The following is a 13,257-nucleotide window of genomic DNA, read 5'->3' as shown; positions in this document are numbered from 1 at the left end:
TTTCAAAGAATTCAGTAACTGGATCATAACAAGACTTCTGCGGATTGCAGCAACTCCATCCTGTCACATGTTACACAAAAAAATCTGTGAAGTCATCTGCTCATTATTATTTCTTTTTAAAAGCAAGAGTCCTGCCATTTTTGGAGTACTGACGAAGGAATTATTACATCTTTTTGAAGATTTGATTTACCTCCACGAAAGAGATGCAACGGGACACTTTGTGGAATGGCCAGTGGTAGTTAGCCGATTTTTAAGTCAATTAGATGAACATGTAGGATATTTACAACCAGCTCCTTTGCAGTTCATGAACGTGCAAAATTTAGAGTTCATCGAAGTCACTTTATTAACGGTTCTTATTCGTATTATTGCAATTGTGTTTTTTAGAAGGCAAGAACTCTTACTTTGGCGGATAGTTTGTGTTCTGCTAGAGTATGGTAGTCCAAAAGTTAAATCCTTAGCAATTAGCCTTTTAACTGAACTCTTTGAGCTTGGAGGACTACCAGCACAACCAGCCAGCACTTTTTTCAGCTCATTTTTGGAATTATTAAAACACCTTGTAGAAATGGATGCTGACCAATTGAAACTCTATGAAGAGCCATTATCAAAGCTGATAAAGACACTATTCCCCTTTGAAGCAGAAGCTTATAGAAATGTTGAGCCTGTCTATTTAAATATGCTGCTAGAAAAGCTCTGTGTCATGTTTGAAGATGGTGTGCTTTTGCAGCTTAAGTCTGATTTGCTAAAAGCAGCTTTGTGCCACTTACTGCAGTATTTCCTTAGATATGTGCCAGCTGGGTATGAATCTGCTTTACAAGTCAGGAAGGTTTATGTGAGAAATATTTGTAGAGCTCTTGTGGATGTGCTTGGAGTTCAGGTAGATACAGAGGTAAGTCATTTTTAAGGTTACTTGTTAAGCATGTAATTTGTTCTTAATTTAAGTGTATGCATATATGCAAGATTAATAATGAGAAAATAAAATATCTTTAATAATGTACATTCAGAATGGGATGATTTTTATAATCTACTTTGGCTTCCTATTATGGATTTTTAATTTGATTTTAGAAACATTTGTGCACTACATTGGTAATGAACTGCCAATGGAGTTTTAAAGTAGAGTTTGTGAAGTGTAAACATACTTGTTGCATTATTAATTAAAAAGGGGCCAGTTATCACCTTCATTGCAAAAACTTTGAGCACTCACATAGATTTTTCTTTGACAGGTTATAATCAATCACTTCTAGAAAACCTATAGGTATATAGTACTAGTCATGCCAAATTGTGCCTTTTTTTTCTATTTGAACTGTGGGAGACAGTCAGTACAATAAAATAGATATACAATAAATTGATTAAATATTTTAGTTTATTTTATCTGTAAGTCTTGCTAGATTTGTAGTATGAAAGAAGTTAGTAATTCCCTTGTAGAATTTTTCTTTGTGGCATTTTGGTCTAGGGAAAAACAGGTTATAGAGAGAAAGATTTGTCTTAGGCCTTTTAAGACTATAGACCATAGTTCTAGATATAGAACTATACATATGTCGATGTATAGACTGTGAAATAATATATAGATTAACTTAGGTTTTTGTTTTGTCTTTGTTTTGTCTGATGAGACTCTGAAAATAATTTACCTTATTTGACATCTTAATACCTAATGCATTTTTGCTGTCTATGAATAATATAAACTTATTTTCTAAGAATTAGTTTTTTATTTTTGCTTTCTCAGTATTTGTTGGGCCCACTTTATGCAGCCTTAAAAATGGAAAGTATGGAAATCATTGAGGAGGTTCAGTGCCAAATTCAACAGGAAAACCTCAGCAGTAATAGCGATGGAGTATCACCCAAAAGGCGTCGACTCAGCTCATCTCTTAACTCTTCCAAAAGAGCACCAAAACAGACAGAGGAGTATGACCCTCATTCAGTTTGTATTTAGCCACTTAATAAAACTTTAGTCACTTAAAAATCATCTTTACGTAAGTGCTTTGACTTAAATACACTAAGAACATTTGTTCTTTCTATAGGTAGTCAAAGGAATGCTTAAAATATCTTAATAGTGCTTGCAGTCTATTCTAGTATAACAGATTTCATGGCTAAATATGGTTACTTAAAAGACTTTTTGAAGTCTTTACTTGCCTAATTTAACTTTTTAATACATGAAAAATCTCTGAGACTTTACATCTATCAGCAATTTAGAAAATGTTAACAAACTATCTTTTTGTAATGTAGCCAAAGAATTCCCATGCTTCAGCCAACTATAAAAGTTGTTTTAAATTTCAATAGTTGTAGGGTCCCTGGCAGTCCAGTGGTTAGGACTCGGCACTTTCACTGCCGTGGCCCAGGTTCTATCCCTGGTTGGGGAACTAAGATCCCAGAAGCCGCACAGCGTGGCCAAAAAAAAAAAAAATTCAGTAGTTGCCATTACATGCTGTCTTTTGTTTTAAATATTTTTCATATGTGAGCAAAATTATATAAATTCATATGAATATGAATATCTTTATACTCCTGTTATAATTAATTACAGAATTAAACATGTGGATATGAACAAAAAGAGCATATTATGGAGTGCACTGATACAGAAGGCTGAGTCCCTTCAGGTTTTCCTTGAATTCAATAACCTGAAGAATCCTGTTATTGAGACTTTAGAAGGAATCGCTGTCATCCTACAACTGACTGCTCTGTGTACTGTTCATTGTTCTCATCAAAACATGGACTGGTAAAACAACTTGTATTTTCTGGGTGGGTTTTGTGTAATAAATTTGAATTTATTGTTTTGGAAGACCTCTTTATTCACTTGATTTTTGTGACCTTAGAACACAAACATTTCAGTGAAATAGAAATTTTTTTTTTTGAGCACCTGCTAAATGCCAGATACTGTGTTAGGTACTATACATACCTTATTTAATCTTTGCAAGAGTTCTGTGAAGTAAATACTATTATGTCCACTTTACACACTAGAAATTGAGGCTCAGAGAAATTGAGGCTCGTTTTTGTCTGAAGCCTAAACTAACTTTCCTGGGCAGAAAAGTAAAACACATTTTTATACAACTCAGAAGCCAATGCTCTTCTAGCCAAACGTTTCGTCAAGAGAACTTTGCCCTTTGATCATAAAAGTAGGAGTTTAAAACTCATTAGAGGTATATTTTCAGTTTAGTATTCTTAATATAGGCTAATTATCAGAAGAAACAAAGTGTGAACCCTCTCTGAAGATTTAGTCTTATTTTTACTGCCACATTATAGACCAACACTCCTTGTTAATTTTTTACATAATCATTTATTCTGTATTTTCTGACTCTTAACTAGCTAATACAAAGTTATGAAGGAGATTTTAAAGAAACTATATTAATTCAGATTGCATTAAATTTGGAATTTGAGATAACTTGAAGTAATAGCTAATTAGGTTGAAGTCTGCCTTTCTCGTATAATTAAGAAACGGTTTACACAGGCATATCTTCTGTTATTTTAAAGCCTGGTGGTGTCACATTTAAGTATCATAGATTAGCTTTACCAAATCCTGAGTGATTTAGGCATAAAGGGATTAAACTTAAAATAATGGGCTCAGTAGTTGTGGCACACGGGCTTAGTTGCTCTGCACCATGTGGGATCTTCCCAGACCAGGGCTCAAACCCATGTCCCCTGCATTGGCAGGCAGATTCTTAATCGCTGCACCAGCAGGGAAGTCCCATACTCAAAGTTTCTTTTGGCTTACTACGATACTAGTTTTGACTATAACAAAATTCATTTTAATTCTATGTCCTAAAAAATGTTTTAACTGCAGCTGCTGTGATTTCAAGGACTGTCAACAGAAATGTAAGAAGAAACCTTCAGTAGTGATAACTTGGATGTCTTTGGATTTTTACACAAAAGTGCTTAAGAGCTGCAGGACTTTGTTAGAATCTGTTCAGAAACCTGACCTGGAGACAATTATTGACAAAGTGGTAAAAATATATGATGCTTTGATGTATATTCAAGGTGAGTACAAAAAACCAATAGATCAAAATAACCTTAAAAGGTAATCAGTATAGAAATAGGTTTTCTCTTTTGCCTAAGGCTTAAATATGCAATTGTTGGGAATACCCAAAATTTTTCCTTGATTTCAGTTCTATTAAGCTTATCAGTAATTTGTAAGTTCTAAATTTATTTGTCTAACATTTTGATTTATTCTTTTTCAGTCAATAGAAACTATTTATAACTTTAAAAGTTTTGATTTGAGAATCTGAAGAATGCTATGATTCTTCTCCTAAAAAACATATAAATGCATATTTTTATAAAGTCACATTTAATTCATTTGGATTCACAGACCTCAGAACATCATCTCTGTGTTAAGAACCCCTGTTTATTGAATGTTTGCTGTAATTCCACTTGTAAAAGATGTTTAGAATGTCTTTTTTTTACTGAAAGAAGACACAGGTAAATATGATTAAAGAAAAGGTATAATTAATCACCTATTGTGTATTTCTGTAGTAAAAACTTCATTTGAAGATCATATCCTGGAAGACTTATGTGGAATGCTCTCGCTTCCATGGATTTGTTCCCATTCTGATGATGGCTCTTTAAAGTTGACCACATTTGCCACCAGTCTTCTAACAGTAAGCCAGAGGATTTCAGATAGCTACTGTAAGTGGTCACAAAATTCTATGTGTGTGATTTGTTTTCTTTTCATTTATCTCCATATCGGACTTCTAACACTTATCATTTCTATTTTTTCAATAATTACAAGAGAAGGTACATTTTTTAATAACTTAAAAAGAAGGAGTTAGACATGTAGAAAGGAATAAATTGTAGGATTTGTACATCCTCAACTCTATTCTGCCAACATTTTTCTCCAAAGATGTCATTCCAGTTTATATTTCTGTTAGCAGAATATGTGAGTTCCTGTTGTTTCATATCCTCACCAGCACTTGGCATTGTCAAATTTTAAAATTTTTGTTATCTTAAAAAACGAGGGAATTCCTTGGCGGTCCAGTGGTTAGGACTCCATGCTCTCACTGCAGAAGGCCCTGGTTCGATCCCTGGTCAGGGAGCTAAAATCCCACAAGCCACGCAGTGCAGCTAAAAAAAAAAAAAAAGAAAGAATGTCAGAGACATAACTACTTAAACAAACATATGTTTTTTGCTATCTGATGGGTGTTTCAATTTGGATTTCCCTGATTATCTAGTAAGATTGGGCATAGACCTTTTTTAGTGCACATGCTTTATTTTTGGAAAAGGAGCTTTTAATTAAATACTACATGTATTTTAAATGTTATTTGACTTTACAGCAAAGAATAAATATATATGTATATATATATAAAATTAACACTTAGAAATCTTGATTAATAGACTTAATTTTTTCAGCACCACAGGCACAGTCACGATGCGTATTTCTTCTAACTCTTTTTCCAAGAAGAATATACCTTGAGTGGAGAACAGCAGTTTACAGCTGGGCCCTGCAGAGCTCCCATGAAGTAATCCGGACAAGTTGTATTAATGGATTTTTTATCTTATTACAGCAGCAGAATTCTTGTAACAGAGTTCCCAAGATTCTTATGTACGTATTAATATTTTAATTTGAATATACAACTTGATTGGACAGATATCATATATGCAAATTTATGTTTATTGCTGGGTATATAGAGCTAACATTGCTTTTAGTTTTAGAATTAAAAATTTTTTCCTTCTACCCTTTGTTTTACCAGTACTTTTGCCTCAAATTAAACAAGACTATTTAGACCACAAAATTAAGCAAGAAGGTTTAGTACTTTTTGTTTTTTTCCCCATAGAGATAAAGTCAAAGATGATTCTGACATTGTCAAGAAAGAATTTGCATCTATACTTGGTCAGCTTGTCTGTACACTTCATGGCATGTTTTATTTGACAAGTTCTTTATCAGAACCTTTCTCTGAACATAGACATATTGACCTCTTATGTAACAGCCTAAAAGTCACTTCTCAACATGAATGTTCATCTTCTCGACTAAAAGCGTCTGTTTGCAAGCCATTCCTTTTCCTACTGAAAAAAAAATTACCTAGTCCTGTGAAACTTGGTGAGTGGTTTGTTATGATTTATTTAATATTTTAAAGCCTATTTAAGCTCTGTTTTTAAAATCAGTGGTGGAATTAGGCTAAAGCCTTAAAAAATTAGACTTGCTTGATAGAGTCAATGCTTATGTAATGATCATTCATAAAAAGGATGTCTGGTATTAGACTGTATCACAGAACTAACAATGGAAGTAATTTTTAGATTTTCTAAATGCTTTTGTGATTTGACAGTGTAAATGGGGCGTACCTGATGTTTGGTTCAATATTGTGAGGTTCAGTACTCTGTATCCTCTTCAGTGATCCCAGGGACCTTCTTAATGTGTCCCTTGCCACTACTTTGGACTTTCAGAACTTCAAATAGTTAGATACTTTGCCCAGCTGAGGAGTATGGATTGTATCTTTACCGCTTTCCGATGGTAATGGTGTATGAATTTGTTGGGAGCATGAGATTTATACACATTCTTGGAAGATTGCTTTGTTTGGGTAATAAATTACAACTTGGCCTCAAGTTTTCAAAACAACGTATGATAGGTGATTTCTAGGACTCCCTAAATCTAGTAATGTAATGTAATGTAATGTAATATAAGATTAACAGGGACTGCCCTGGTGGTCCAGTGGTAAAAAACCCGCCTTACAGTGTAGGGCACGCAGGTTCGATCCCTGGTCAGGGAACTAAGATCCCACACCCGCGGGGCAACTAAGCCCCTGCGCCACAGCTACTGAGCTCGCGCGCCCTGGAGCCTGCACACAACAACTAGAGAGAGAAAACCCGTACGCCACAACTAGAGAGAAGCCTGTGCACCACAACGAAGAGCCCAAGCACTGCAATGAAAGATCCTGCGTGCCGCAACTAAGACCTGACGCAGCCAAAAAATAAATAAAATAAATAAATAATAAATAAATCTTTAAAAACAAAATAAGATTAACAGTAAGGCTAAGCTTGCCCTTAATTCAGTTCTTTAGATTAGTGAAATGTGCTTTTAAATCTCTCCCAGTAATATAATGATCTACAAAATCTAAGTGACTAGTCATTATAAAACTTTAAAAAATTCTAGAATTTATTTTAGATTTAAATTATGTATAACTTTTACTAAGTAAAAGTAAATTTAAATTTATAAGTATTCAGTTTTATAAGTACTCAGTATTTATTCGTTTTAATCCTCCACGATTCTGTGTGCTTTACAAATTTAAACACTAAATATTGACTTTATAAGACAACTTAGCATTCTTTGTAGTATATTATTTATTGACAGTATTTTTATAGTAAAACTTTTCTGTTTACTGTGTTAAATTAAGTATTATATGCTTTTGCCCTTTAGCTTTCATAGATAATCTGTATCATCTTTGTAAGCACCTTGATTTTAGAGAAGATGAAACAAATGTAAAAATGGTTCTTGGAACTTTATTAAATTTAATGGAAGATCCAGACAAGGATGTTAGAGTGGCTTTTAGTGGAAATATCAAGCATATATTGGAATCCTTGGATGCTGAAGATGGATTTATAAAAGAGGTTGGTGATTTTTGTTTTAAATTTAAATTTTATTTTATTTTACTTTATTTTTATTTGTATTTTATTTATTTTATTTTATTAAAATTTTATTTTATTAAAATTTTATTTTTCTGTGTTTTCATAAACCTGGCTTTAAAAATTTCTTTAACTAGTTAATTTTATTGGTCTAGCTTTTTGTCTTAAGAATGAAAGAAGCATATACACATGCTCAGATCTCAAGAAATAATGAGTTGAAGGATACCTTGATTCTTACAACAGGAGATATTGGAAGGTATGTTTGGCAGCTATTGTATACTTCCTTATTTATTTTGGCCATTTTCCTTTTTTGTTTGCCTGCTGTTAGAAATGGTGATATGAGAGATGTGATGTTATAGGAAGAAGTGTGATACCAGTATGCATTTATTTGTGGATTTCCATTTATTTTCAAAACATTGATGATAACTTTTTTTTTTTTAATAATTTTAGGGCAGCAAAAGGGGATTTGGTACCTTTTGCACTCTTGCACTTATTGCATTGTTTATTATCCAAGTCAGCATCTGTCTCTGGAGCAGCATACACAGAAATTAGAGCTCTGGTTGCAGCTAAAAGTGTTAAACTGCAAAACTTTTTCAGCCAGTATAAGAAACCCATCTGTCAGGTGAGAGTCAGCATTGACCTTGACTATAGGAAATAGCATTACTTTGCAAAAGTTAAAAAAAGAACACATATATGTTTACTTTTCTTGCTTTAAAAAAGAGGTATTTTTAAAAATGGTTTATTTAAAAGAACCTAAATCTCATCATTTTTATATTTTCGTATCTTGGTCTGAAGATATTGTTTATAAATGGGAGAGGGGAAAAATCATCTTATAATAATTATTACGCTCTATTGTTAATCTGTTAAGAGAAGCCTTTCTGTATTAGCCTTTCTCTTAGTGATAATAAACTTTTTTATGCCTTGATATTATGGATAAGGCACTTTGTTTTAAAAAAGGTTGATTCAAGGCTGAAAAGTAAGGATATGTTAAAATACAGGCTTTGCACTGTGTTAGTGGTGTAATCCTTAGCAAGATATTCAAGTTTCTTAACTAAGCCTGGTTACTTCATCTGTCAAAGGGAGTATGTGCATAATCTACCTCATTAAGGTTGTTACAAAAATTAAATGAACTAATTTAGGTAATATGTTTAGAACACTGTCTGTACTGTCCTTTATGTTAACTTAAAACATATTAGTTAAATGTTCTTCCTTGTGTGAAAACTAATAAATCATTTTGCTTTAGTTTTTGGTAGAATCCCTCCACTCCAGTCAGATGACAGTGCTTCCTAGTACTCCATGCCAGAATGCTGAGATGAGGAAACAAGATGTGGCTCACCAGAGAGAAATGGCTTTAAATACCTTGTCTGAAATTGCCAATGTTTTTGACTTTCCTGATCTTAATCGTTTCCTTACTGTAAGTTGCAAAGTATAGTTGACTTAATTGAGGTTTTCAATTTAATATTTTGTGTTTATTCCATTCTAGATTTTTTTAAAGAAAATCTGGCAAGTACAATGTAGACCATAGATTTTCAAATTTGCATGTTTTCCTTTGACTTTGATATGATAGTATTACTTATGTTATAAAAGTGAAATACGTGTTGATTTGAGTCATTGCTCTATAAAGTTAGCTATCTTGAAAGGGTCATACTATTTAAATAATGCTAATTAATTCAGTTTACTGAGCCCTTATGTCTTTAGTGCTATGATTGGTTCCATTGATAATGGAAAGTCTAATATGATCTTACCTACCCCTAAGGAGTTGGAGTAATATAGTACAAACTAGTGCTATAGATGACCTGTGAATTCAGATGATAGAGTTTGTAGTATGGAGTAGTTTGGGAAGCCTTTGAAAAGTCATTAGTGGGACTGAGGTTTGAAAGATGGATGGTGTAGATTATCTTCTTATGTTTTCCCGAAGGCAAAGTTTATTATTCTTAGTTAATATTATAATAGTGATCCATGCAGAATTTTTCTCTACAGTATTATCATATTTTAACAAACTTAAATTGCATGTAAATTGGACAAATCCTAGAAGGAAATATGATACTATACACTGAGGACCACAAAGATATTTTTACCTTTTCCCTCAGTAGTTCCATCTGGGAGCCCCGAAGCACAGATGTTTATTGCAACATTTTCCAAGTAGCAAATAGACAAAACCCGGAGAAGAAACTAAGTGTCTAATATTTAGGTCCTAGAATATTATGTACCTTAACATAATAATTATAAATACTTTAGAGAAACTACCTTATAATGTCATAACAGTCTTACAGAATTAATATTAAGTTGAAAGGCATAACACAAATAAGGTTTAAGTGTCTCTGAGGGCAGGGCCTGAGTGTTATTTGCTGTCACCATCTTCAGTGCCTAGGATAGTGGCTGACATGTAGTAGTTGTTCATTAGATACATAATAAATGAAAGACCAACCATTTTATGTTTGGAATTTTGTGTATTATTTTATGAATGAGATCTTAAAGGAAACAGACCAAAATCAAAGTAGATTTGTTGCCATGTTGGAATGGTGGGTGTGTTAAAAAGGTTTTCTTTAATATTGCAGCATCAACTTTTTAATTTAAAAAATTAAAAATATTCTATTTATGGCTACTCTTGTTTATTGTCTAAATACTATAGTTAGGTCAAATAATAAATCAGGCTTGGAACTACTGCCTTAAGAGCATGAGTACATTTTAACACATATTCATGAGAAATTATTTTCTTTGCTACTTGTACATTAGCTTATTTATTGTCTGTCTCTCCCCCTCTGCAGTGTAAACTCTGTGCCATCAGGGACCTTGTCTATTTTTTCACTGCTGTATCTGAAGTGCCTGAATCGTAGTAGATGCTCGTTAAATATGTGTTGAATGAATAAATGGTATATCTGAATTCAGATATGTTGTATGTGGACTCCAAATTTGTGTGGCATTTTTAATTATTTTTGAACATAGCTTATATGAATATTTTATCACCTGGACAAATGTACTTTTTAGTAATTGTAGTGTTTCTTTTTCAGAGAACATTACAAGTTCTGCTACCTGACCTTGCTGCCAAAGCAAGCCCTGCAGCTTCTGCTCTCATTCGAACTTTAGGAAAACAATTAAATGTCAATCGTAGAGAGATTTTAATAAATAATTTCAAGTATATTTTTTCCCATTTGGTCTGTTCCTGTTCCAAGGATGAATTAGAACGTGCCCTTCATTATCTAAAGGTAATTGAATATTTGTTTGTATTTTACTCTTTTGTTTAAATTAGCATCATAGGAAAGCTGTTGTGACATTCTTGTAGGAAATAGAGTGAGTAGTTTATAGTCTATCCGTAGTTTATAGTCTATCCTAGGGTAATATAAGTTCAAATGGTACGTAAATAAGCTTTGCCCTGGGCCAAAGGAGAGTATTAAATAGAATTATTCTTTTGTTATATTCTTTGATTGTTTTACCATAATGGTATATGATAGGTAGTCATCCATTCGTGGATCAGATTCTCAGCTAATTTCATTTTATTTTTTTTAAGTTTTATTTATTTATTTATTTTTATTTTGGCTGTGCCGGGTCTTAGTTGGGGCATGCGGGATCTTCACTGTGGCATGCAGACTTCCTAGTTGCAGCGTGCAGACTTCTTAGTTGCGGCATGTGGGCTTCTTATTTACAGCACACGGACTCTTAGTTGTGGCATGCATGTGGGATCTAGTTCCCCGACCAGGGATCAAACCTGGGCCCCCTGCATTTGGGAGCACGGAGTCCTTCCCACTGGACCACCAGGGAAGTCCCAGCTAATTTCATTTTAGAATTTATTAATTGATTGGAGCTGTAAAATGACTAATGATATGCAAGTAATGACATCTATGGGAAGAGGCAGTATCCTTCAACTGTAGTACAATGTCAGCACTGAGTTCAGTTACTTAGTGCTCTGATTACAGTTTGGCCCAGTTTCTTGCTAGTTTTCAAATTTAAAATTATAGCTTGTGCTTCTTTTTTTGGTGTTACGGTAGCAACAATATCTGAGGAATAAGAGGCTACATGGGAACAATAGAACCTGTCAGATATGCATATGTAACTCTACTGTTTTTCTCTGATGTTAATTTATTTCACATATTTCATGATATGCCAGCTATGGATCTCTTTCCACATGAGACTTTTTGAATATTGAGTGTATTTATTCATTTTGAGAAAGAAAATCTTTATTGTAAAGGTGGAATGATGATAACATTTCAGTGCTTCTTACTACATGTCAGAAACTTGGCTAAACAATTTTTATGGATCATTTCAGTTGGATAACTCCTCACAGTTACCCAGTGAGATAAAAGTACTATTTTTCCATTTGATAGATGAGAAAACTAAGGCAGAGAAAGGTCAGATTAGGTTACTTACCTAAGTCACAGCACAGCTAATAAATGATAAAGCTGGAATTTAAATATCAGCAGTCTGAGCAGAAAGACTGTGCTCTGAGCCACTGATTTTCCTGTCAGGGTTACATTTCCATGAATAATGAGTGGATGACATCTTGAACCTTTATAGAAAACTAGACTCCCTTTTTAAATTTTTATTTCAAAATAAAGTCTGATCACTTGTTTTCATTACCTGTAACCCTTGGCAGACCTACCAGGAGAAATCAAGGTCAGAATCCTTTTCCAATGACTTTTTTATATCATTAGTAATTCTTGTCACCTGATCTAGAGCTCCTGATTAACTAACAGTGTATTAAAATCAGTATACTTATTTCCAAGATATTAGTATGGAGAAAAAAAACCCTTTTTTAAAAAATTTTTGAAATGTGTCTTTGGGTTAGAATGAAACGGAAATTGAACTCGGGAGCCTGTTGAGACAAGATTTCCAAGGACTGCATAATGAATTATTGCTACGTATTGGAGAACACTATCAACAGGTTTTCAATGGTTTGTCAATACTTGCCTCATTTGCATCTAGTGATGATCCATATCAGGGCCCAAGAGATATCACGTCACCCGAACTAATGGTAAGGAATATGTTGTATGGGTTCTTTGCTTGGTTTTTCTCCTTTTTGTAGCTTAATTATGAAATTGGAGAAACAGGTGTTTTCTATATTTTCCAAATGCTAGAGATTTATTTAAATTTTCAATTGGGATTTTTATTTTGAAAAGGGTGATGATTTAAATTGCATGGTCACAGCATACATATTAGCATTGAAAAATATGCATTTTCAAATGATCTTAGATTTTATTTTTTCATTGGGTAAAAACGTTCATTTTTCTTCACCGCTTTTTCACTGTAGATTGGAGTGCGTTTGTAGCTCCCCCCGCTACCCCTTCCGTGGCATGACATGCTAACTTTATCACTTCTAACTATATTTAAATCCATTGTTGGATTTAAGATAAGTTAGAAAGTATGTTATTCCTTTTTGTCTTTCCTTGTCTTAAATTTGTATCTGAAATCATCTTACTATTTTATTTCTTCACCTGAAAAAAACATAAATCCTGAGGCTTACTATTTTTTCTTTTGATTGCTTTCATTCTTTCAAGAGACTCAAATTTTGCTGATATTTTGCTGATATTTTGACTATCAGCAAAATATCTTGAGAGATTTCTATCTCTGCTTTCTCATTTCCCATTCGTTCTTTAGCTTATTCTAGCCTGACTCTGTTCTAAATATTCTACTGAAATTCTCATCTTGTCAAGGTCAAAAACAGTCTTCCTGCTATCAAATCTAATGGTCACTTCTCTTTTCCTGTCTTATTCGGCTTCCAGTAGC

General features: G+C 33.3%; 1 protein-coding gene across 5 annotated transcripts in view; it reads left to right on the top strand.

Moving 5' to 3' along the window:
- Nucleotides 1-13,257, top strand: part of ATR (ATR serine/threonine kinase) — a 106,398-nt gene that overhangs the window by 12,281 nt on the left and 80,860 nt on the right. For all 5 annotated transcript variants that reach the window (XM_068546033.1, XM_068546032.1, XM_068546031.1 and 2 more), the window contains 13 exons: nt 9-886; nt 1,721-1,899; nt 2,516-2,707; nt 3,770-3,963; nt 4,456-4,608; nt 5,329-5,521; nt 5,754-6,016; nt 7,331-7,521; nt 7,692-7,792; nt 7,987-8,158; nt 8,780-8,950; nt 10,548-10,742; nt 12,320-12,505. In XM_068546033.1, coding sequence (XP_068402134.1) covers nt 9-886; nt 1,721-1,899; nt 2,516-2,707; nt 3,770-3,963; nt 4,456-4,608; nt 5,329-5,521; nt 5,754-6,016; nt 7,331-7,521; nt 7,692-7,792; nt 7,987-8,158; nt 8,780-8,950; nt 10,548-10,742; nt 12,320-12,505 — 3,068 coding nt within the window. The remainder of the gene's footprint in view (nt 1-8; nt 887-1,720; nt 1,900-2,515; nt 2,708-3,769; nt 3,964-4,455; nt 4,609-5,328; nt 5,522-5,753; nt 6,017-7,330; nt 7,522-7,691; nt 7,793-7,986; nt 8,159-8,779; nt 8,951-10,547; nt 10,743-12,319; nt 12,506-13,257) is intronic.

The sequence above is a fragment of the Eschrichtius robustus genome, chromosome 6, assembly GCF_028021215.1.
Source record: "Eschrichtius robustus isolate mEscRob2 chromosome 6, mEscRob2.pri, whole genome shotgun sequence".
NCBI lineage: Eukaryota > Metazoa > Chordata > Mammalia > Artiodactyla > Eschrichtiidae > Eschrichtius > Eschrichtius robustus.
The sequence above is the reverse complement of the archived record's forward strand: the minus strand, read 5'-3'. Positions and strand labels throughout refer to the sequence as shown.